The sequence below is a fragment of the Vipera ursinii genome (genome assembly GCF_947247035.1).
Source record: "Vipera ursinii genome assembly, chromosome: 3".
Lineage (NCBI taxonomy): Eukaryota > Metazoa > Chordata > Lepidosauria > Squamata > Viperidae > Vipera > Vipera ursinii.
The window spans coordinates 167,820,114-167,828,900 of record NC_139516.1 but is presented as its reverse complement, the minus strand read 5'-3'; the positions used below and the strand labels follow the sequence as shown (position 1 = coordinate 167,828,900).

General features: G+C 44.0%; 1 protein-coding gene across 5 annotated transcripts in view; it reads left to right on the top strand.

Annotated features, from left to right (window-relative positions):
• Positions 1-284: 284 nt before the first annotated feature.
• Positions 285-8,787, top strand: part of KCTD1 (potassium channel tetramerization domain containing 1) — a gene marked incomplete at its 5' end in the record, with an annotated part of 47,560 nt that continues 39,057 nt past the window's right edge. Inside the window, one exon of one of the 5 annotated variants that reach the window (XM_083360526.1) lies at positions 285-827. Coding sequence is in view for 2 of the 5 variants with exons in the window: in XM_083360523.1 (XP_083216649.1) it covers positions 1,631-3,508 (1,878 nt within the window). Of the gene's footprint in view, positions 828-1,115; positions 1,296-1,630; positions 3,509-8,787 lie in introns of those variants that run through there. The other 4 variants (XM_083360524.1, XM_083360525.1, XM_083360523.1 and 1 more) reach the window with 4 other exon arrangements.

Sequence of the window (8,787 nt, the reverse complement as noted above, 5' to 3'; positions counted from 1 at the left end):
CAAATCGAAGGAGAGCAGGCCGGCCGGCACGCCCCTCTTGCTGAAAGTTGGGCAGGAAAGATTGGCGGTATCTTCTGGCAATGTACGGCGAAGAGAACTTGGGGCTGGGGGGGGGGGAAAGACGGTGGTGGGGGGGTTCGGCAACAGGGCTTCAAGCAGGTACTAACTTGAGGGTGGCTGTCGGCAGCGCGAAGGCTTGCCGAGTCCCGCCTGGCCCGAGGGGAGATGCTAGAAATGGTTTTGAGGACTCTGGAAAGTGAGGCGGGAACCGGGAGAAGAGGCAAATATGCGCGTCTGTGAGAACGAGACATGTAGATAGTTATGTTCTGCAGGGCTAGGCTGTGCCACGTGTGTGTTCGAGCGTGTGCGTGTGTGTGTGTGAGAGAGAGAGAGAGAGAGAGAGAGAGACTATTTGTGTGCGCGCGTGTTACAGCTGCCTGTCCCCGCAGGCTGGGGAATAGCTGTAGATTTGCCTTTGGCTGCGGACTGTGTGGGCTTTGCTAGCCCTGACGGCTTCCTAGGTTAGTCGTTACTGGCTTTCTTCAGCTTACCAGCGCCAGCCAGGAAACGAGCAGCTTTGCTTCTTTTCTAGCGAGCAGGCTTCGGTTGCCTCCCGGTCTGCAGCAACGGCGGCCGCTCGGGGAACGACGGAGAAACCTCTGGGGACCTGCTCGACTCTCCCCTTTGGCTTCTCTTTTCCGACGAACCAGTCGCTGTCTTGCGTGATCTGCCGCCTTCGACCCCGGTTGCAGCCTGTCGCGTCTGGCTCGGAAGACCGCTCGATGCCTTCGCCGTGAACTCGAGGAGGAGCGAGTTCGGCGCGCCTGGTATGCAGTCGGAGTAATCCTCTTTTTTTGGGGCGGAGGGTTGGTGGGATGGTCGGAGGGAGGGGGCGGTAGGGGAGTCGTTTCGAAGTGATGATGATCCGAGAAGTTTCTCCTTGGCTGGCGACAACTCCGAACCGCTCCCCCCCCCCAACTGCTGACTCGGGGGCTGCGAAATATGCCGTGTTTCCGCGCCCGGCTGCCAGAATTCAAAAGGGAGGAGCTGCCTTGTTCAGATAGCTGCCTGCCCCCTTTCTTCTCCCGCTTTCTTGGTGGGTCTCACCTGCTGCCTCCGCTGTTAACTACAGCTGCTCTTCCTAACCCATCCCTTTCCTTCCGTGGCCAGTGGGAGTGGAGTGGGGAGCCCTTCTTCCCTGCCTCCCTAAGCAATGAGTCTGCAGGGGTTGCCGTGCTGCTCTTCGGGCATCACTTAACGGACGGCAGCTGGCACCGCAACCGAGGCTTGGGTAAGTGAATGTCAGTCTCTTTTAGCGGGTGCTTGCACGGGCCAATATAAAATACTCTTATGCACTACATTATCTTTCCGTACGATGAAGCAGCTGTGCCTATTTTGGTGAGCTCCCTCCCCACCATCACCACTCCACGCTTCCTTCCCAGTTCTTCTCTCTTCTGTTTCTCCACCCCATTCATCGCACAGCAGCCACCGCCACTGGGAGCGCGCGGCCCCTTTAAGAGCCCAGCTTTGCCTCCCGGTAGCTGAAGGTCATTAAACACAAAAGCTCTCCAGCGCTGCGGTCCAATATAGCGCATGCGCCCTGCCCGAGGACTGGCAGGGAGACGGCAATATGGCGAGAATGCCTGGCAGCGGCGGCGCCGGCGGAGACTGGAGCACCGGGGGCGGTAGCAATGGTGGCGGTGCAGGTGGTGAGCACAGTGCGGGGGACCGGCAACCCAGCCGGGGTGGCCCCCATCGGCCTCTCCACTATTGCAGCGCGGGAGAGGACGAGGACGGGGAAGACGAGGATGAGATACAGGAGGTGCAAATAACGGGGGACGAGGAGGGCGCCGATGGGGGAATCCTGCTGCTGGACGACGACGAGGAAGACGAGGAGGATGTAATGATGGGACTTGAGTGGGACCCTGAGGAGGAGCCGGGCCATATGATTCGTATGGACCGAAGCTCCAGGGCGCTGCTGGATAAAGCTGCAGCTGCTGTTTGCAGCGTCAGGGGCCGCCTTGGAGGGGTCAGGAGAGGGGGCTCGGGGGCCGTCGGGGCCGCTGCAGGTGGCGCCCCTTCGGTGCCGGTTAGCGCCCGCGGTACGGCCACTTCGATCGTTAGCAAAGCGGTGGCACCTCTTGCGGCCGACGACTCGGACCCGGAGGCGGAGTTGCTCCTGCAGCGCCCCGAACGGGCTCGGCTGAGCGAGAATACGCGCTTGGCCACCCGGTACGCGGTGCGCATCTTCCGCGAGTACCTGAGCGAGAAAGCTCAAAGCCCCGACTTCGAGACCATGGATAAGGGGGCGCTGTGCCGCGTGTTACGCTCTTTCTACGCCGAGGCGCGCTCCAAGAGCGGGCAGCTCTACTCCAAGTCGTCGCTCATCAGCATCCGCAGCTCGCTCAACCGCTACCTCAACGAACCTCCTTATTGCCGTACCCTCGACCTGACGAAGGACCCGGAGCTGCGCGCCGCTAACTTGACTCTGGCCGCCGTCATCCGGAAGCTAGAGGAGCAGGGCGCTGGGCCGGTGGTGCAAAAGCAAGCCATTACGCGCGCTGACCTTCGGAAGCTCTACACCTGCAACGTGTTCAGCACGCAGAGCCCCTTCGGGCTCCTGAATAAGGTCTGGTTCGAGACGTGCATGTACTTCTGCACGCGGGGCCGCGAGAACCAGCGCGAGCTCGAGGAGGACTCCTTCGGATTGGCCATGGATGAGGACGGGCGCAAGTTTGTCTACTTTAAGGCCCTGGGCCCGTATCACAAGTCGCGCTCGTCGTCTTGGAGCAAAAAGCGCGCCGAGAGCAGCGACGAGGAGAATTTGCCGCGCATGTACGAAACCGGCACGGAGTTCTGCCCTTACGCCAGTTTTGTGAAATACTTGGCGAAGCGTAACCCGCTCTGCAAGGCCTTTTTCCAGCGCCCGCGGGACCACTGCAGTGAGGGCGACGTCACCTGGTACGAGAACAAGGCCATCGGCAAGAATCTGCTGGGTACTCGCATGCAGATGCTTTCCAAGGCGGCCAAGCTTTCCAAGACTTATACTAACCACTGCATCGGCGCAGTCTCCATCGCCACCCTCAACAGTATCGCCGGCATTGGCACCAAGCTGAGTTCAGGAGCTGCCGGCGGAGGTTTCTACGGCGTCAACGGCAGAGCCCGCCTCCCGCCCGTTCCCGCCAACAACACTTATATTCTTCCCAAGGACGGCGACAACCACCCCAGCGTGAAGGCCGAAGCGGCTGCTGTTCTGGTGCCGACTAAGCGTTCCCATGAGGCTCTGTACGCTGCCGGGGGCGGGGTCGCGGTAGTGGGAGATGCCTGCGGCGCTTCCTCGTCCCCCAAAAGACTTTGTCTTAGGCCTGCCGAGCCCCTCGACACAGCTGCCGTGGTGGTGGTCTCGGTGAAACACGACCCCTTGCCTCTCCTCATACCTGAAGCTAACGGGCTGAGAAGCACCAACTCTCCCACAGTCATTTCACCTGCAATGGTTTCCCCCACACAGGTAACCAAAAAGAAAATGCCTCTTCCTCCCCACCCACCCCCGTATGCACAGCTTTTTTTTCTCCTTTTCTTAGGTTTGCCAATTGGTTTCATGAAAATAGTGTACGTGCTAAAGAAACTTTGGCAACTTTATTAGTTTCCTTCATCTCTTGTGATGGCAGTACTAATTGACTGCATTTAACATTAGGTATCATGAAACTGGACAAAGTTTTTTTTTACTGTATGTGTCCCATCAGGTGACGAAGAAAAGACTTGGGAAATCAGACACCTTTGCCAGAGAGAGAGAGAGAGTCATACATTTTTGTGTACATTATGAAAAAATTATGGGACTGGTAGCTATTAGAAAATTGATTTTTCTAAATTTCAGAAATGGGAAGTATTTCAAAAAAAAATTGAGGATCTTACTGGATCTGTAGATTCTTGTCAAAATGTCAACAAACATGTATCTGAAATTAAGCAAATTGGTTAGTTCTCCACTTGCATTGGCTGGTAGTATAATTTCAAATTTTGAAAGCCCTCAGCTGATTTCTCAAGAATCATTCTTGGCTTTTTTTAAAATGGAGTATGCAAATTACTTTAAAGAATAATAATAAGTAGTTCAGTTTTAAACAAATTGGTTCCCATAGCATCAAATTACAATTATTTGTAGGCCCACAAAGTAAATTTGAAAAATCAGAAACAATGATCTTGGCTTCCTTGTTAATCAAATTCAACTGAGCTTTAAAAGAGCTGTGCTCTGTGGATACAGGTATATAACATGCCAGAACAATTTCCAGAGTAGAAATACCAGTTTTGTACAAATTGACCCTTTTAGAGGAGTTTGCCAGCTAATCAGCTAGCCTGAAGGCTGACTGAAGAAAGAGCCTTTTTGTGAATGGCTGCATCAGCAGCTGTCTTCCGTGAAATACATGTGACCTCTCTGTTTGGAGTTTGGGGCCACTTAAGTAGAGTATTGTACTTTGGTTTCCTGGTTTGCAGCATAAATCCACTGATGTGTAGGTAAAGTTGTTATATGAAACATTCTGTTTTTCAGCATAAAAGTATTCCAGTTAATGAAGTTGTGAACAAATGAAAATATTTTTTTTCTTAGATTTTTGTTATTTATATAGCTTTTAATCTAATAAAGTTATATTCCATAAATATATGGCTAAATTTGTCTAAAGTGAGGTTTAGTCAGTGTTTATGGTGACAGATATTCTATTTGAAATCAGTCATTTCAGATAGAATAAAAACATAAATTGTAATGTGTTAGTACCTGTCCCAATCTGCAACAATTGAACATTTAATGAAGTTTATAGAGATAGCTTAATAATACTACCATCTTTGGGATGAAGGTGATTTGCTTATTTGCCCATTTTTATAGAAAACTATTGGGAAGATAAAAATACTTCATTGAGGGCATGGCAATGAGTTTTAATTTAAAATCCTAATTATCCACAATTTTGCCTAAATAACTGCAAACTCTGTCACATTTATAGACAGCCTTACTAATTTGAGTACAAATATCAAAATAGAAACAATAATAATAGATACGTGTTCTCTTAATATAAACAAGATAATGATATTTTCATTGAGCCTTAAAAGAAAGAAATGACTGGGTTAATAGCCTTGAAGTATGCCAAAGGCCAGCAACAGGTCATTAACCTGAAAGGAATGACCTGGCCCATAACTGTTATCCTTAATTGTAAACATAGATATTTCAGGTCATAACTGAATTGACTTCATCAAGTAGCATGCCACTGAATTCCATGATTGACAAATATTTCTGCTTTCATGATAGCTTTGAAGTATTGAGGGTCATAAAATGAAAGCTTTATTGACTGAGAATACTATGAAGATATACTTACTGCTACTTATAGTTAAAATTATACTCCCTAGGTTTAATCAAAAACAGAATTAAAAGATTAATTTCATCTGAAATCAGTAAAGATAAACTTCACTCAGAGGTCCTTGAGGAATTTAATAATTATCTAATTTACTATAATATTGGTATTTAATCCTAATATACCTATGCTATGAATACATTGAATTTGATGACTTTATACTATCTTTATGCATTGACCATTATACTAGTAGTTCTTACATAGAATTGATGGCTCTGATTTGTGAATGGAAATCAAACCATCATTAGTTTCTCTGATTTAACTGTATTGGGCATTTCAGAGCAAAGAAGAAAAAGCATGTGGGTGTGTTTATTGGATTGTCTGGCATTACACTAAGTAAAGATAATTCTATAGTTTCTGGGGAAAATGCAGTGGTTTCATGCATTACAGTGTTTACCACATATGTAATGTAGATTTATGAAATAGTCATCATATGCAATTAGATTTAGGAGTCACTACATAATTATACCTGCACAGAGAACCGTGGTCAAAATTTATGTACAAGATTCTCTAGCTTTATGCAAATTTGCTATTATGTATTTGATAACTTTTGCCCAAGAATTCACTTTATTTCAGAAAAAAATACTGTTATGTAATTTACACCAGCATAGTTAATTTGCATCAAAGGTCTGGAAATGTGTCAAGACTTCTTCCTGCCAAAAACACTTGAATAGTTTCCAATACCAGGCTCCACATCCCTTTGTGCCCATAGTCACACATCTACCATTTAGTTTGAGTTGTTCTAATTGTGTGTCCTGTTTCTGACTTATTTTTTAACTGTAATAACCACCACTGTTCTGTTGCTATGCAGTCAAATTGGTTGTGAACATTTTGTCCAACCCCCATACCCCACAGGGGAAGGTTTATTCTAACACCAGAAACAAAGTTATTGCTTGGTATTAAATTTGTTTGCTGTCCATCTTGCCTGAAAGCAACTCTGGGTGGCTTACAACATTAGAAGTTGAATGTAATAAAGTGGTGTCAATCTTAAGCATTCAGACAAGATTTTAATCCAGGTGTATTTATCATGTGCAATAACAAAGAATGCTAATGTTTGTAGTGCCATGATCCATTCTATCTCTTTTATCTGCTATTATAGTAATTCACATTAAAAATCAAGCTGTAGAAATATTGAGAGAACATTTTTCAATATATTTGAGTAACATAATACTTAAGAATAAGCCTTTTTAAAGCATATTAGTTGCCTATTTGTTAATGCATTTGGGTTACACAATTGACCTCATACTCCACAATCTTCTTTTTTCTCTTGGTTTACTTCCTTGCTTTATGAAATCTGCTTTGTGCAAACGTTTTGGAGAGTGTAATTCTAGCATAAAATAAAGGATGGCTATACCATATTTTTAAAAACAGAATTTCTATTGCAGAACATTATTACTAATTTCTCAATATGAAAGTACTGAAAGTTCAGAAGTCATGTATTCTGACCTTAATAGAGCATTTTCCCTTATTCTTTCACGCATGAAGGGTGAAATAGAAATATCACGTGACAGTAATTGAATGTTGAAAAAGCATATTAAAATGTTGATTTTATCTAATTTTAGTTAAGCACAAAAACTTTCTAACATTTTAATTAGAAACCATAAACTGGAGAATATCTTCAACTTAAAAAGCATTGCTAGGTATAAATATCTTCTATGTGCTCTTACGATTGTTGTAAATCATTGCTCCAGTATTTGGATGTAAAAAAAAAAGAGCTTTCATGTTATTCCATCTTATTTGTCACAAGTGCTTTTCTTGCTGTTGAAGTAGCAGACAAGTCAATGTTTTGCTAGTGCTTATATGTTGGGATCTGCATATAAGGAAAGAAAGTTTGCCCAAGGTCATGAATATTTTTATATTACCGGTAACTATTTAACAGTATTTGTCCAACTCTGTGTACCTGAAGGATGTTGAAGACAAGATCAGTATTAAAATGAGATTTTATAATTTTAACATGTATAACACTGTAATAGTTTTGTAACTACTTAAAAGGCCAAAAACTGTCTTAAATTTCTGTGAAAAGAAATGCTAAATGTGAGCCTGAAAAACGTCAGTTATAAGTCTGTTACAGAGTCATGGCACTATTATATAACATGTCCTAGTCTTGCTTATTTGCAGATTATTATGGTTCATCACACAGCCAGACATTTAGACTAAATTTGGTATTTGTATCTACCTATCAAGTACTTCCCAAGGATCTGGGTTAGGCAGATGTGGATGTTTGATGGTGTTAAAGGTATCATTGCAGGATGTACTTTCTTTTGCCACAGTCATTATTATTGTTCAATCAGCCAGGTTTTTAGACTAGACTTGGAACCTCCATCAACCTATCAAGTCCTTCCCAAAGACATGGGATAGATAATTGTTATTGTTTGATGATATTAAAGGTATTGTCGCAAAATACAAGCTTTTCCAAGTAAAACTGCCTTTTGCAATTGATGGTATTATTTATTAAATTTATATGCTGCTCAACTTCCAGTGACACTGGTGGTTTACAAATAATTTAAAACATGGAAAATATGACAAAGCAACAAGAAGCAAAAAAGCAAGGACATGGCAGGGTAAAAACAAAAGAAAACAATCTAAATTTGAAAAGTAGGCTCCAGTCAAGGCCTAAACTTTGGGTCCCTTCTTCAGATTTTCAGGCCCCTTCAAAATACCATCAGGGTGGAACCATTCAGGTCTCAGGCAGAACCTACTTCCAGAAGCAAATACTGTGATAGAGAATGCACACTTATGGAGTCCCAATAGCATTGCGCAATTGAAGGAATCTGGAGGTCACCAACCCTGACAGATTGGATTGGTAAGGCAGATACTACAGGAGAGAGAAAATGACAGTGAGAATGAGACCTCTGCTATTCATTTTCATTTCCAGCATGCCTATATAAGAAAACATTCTCTTGCCTTAAAGATAAATGGTAGTTCTAAATCTTTTAGAGAATGAAGACTAGAAATTCCAGCAGCACCTATATGGGTCTTAGAAAGAAATAGCAAGCTAGTAAAGTAAGTGTTAGACTAGAGTTAATGTATTTTGATCTATGGATAACTGAAGTTTTGGTATTATAAATGTATTTTAACCAATTGAAACTTAAGGTGATCATGAAAGGCAACCACACTCTGAATATGTTATAGTAATTTAATGTAGAGATATGTGGTGGGTTTCTTTAATATTAGTTAAGGGGGCAAAGGTGTGTGATACACTTTTATATTCCATTTTAAGACTATTTGACATGATGACGTTAAGCAGTATAGTGGAGTGTGAACCATTATACTGTGTTATTATTTGACTTGTAATTGTATTTCTCTTAAAGTAACTTCTTTGCAACTTCAATCATAATAGTTGATTTCTCTTTAAAAATGGATAAAACTTTTAATTTTGTATTATTTTTAAACTGAG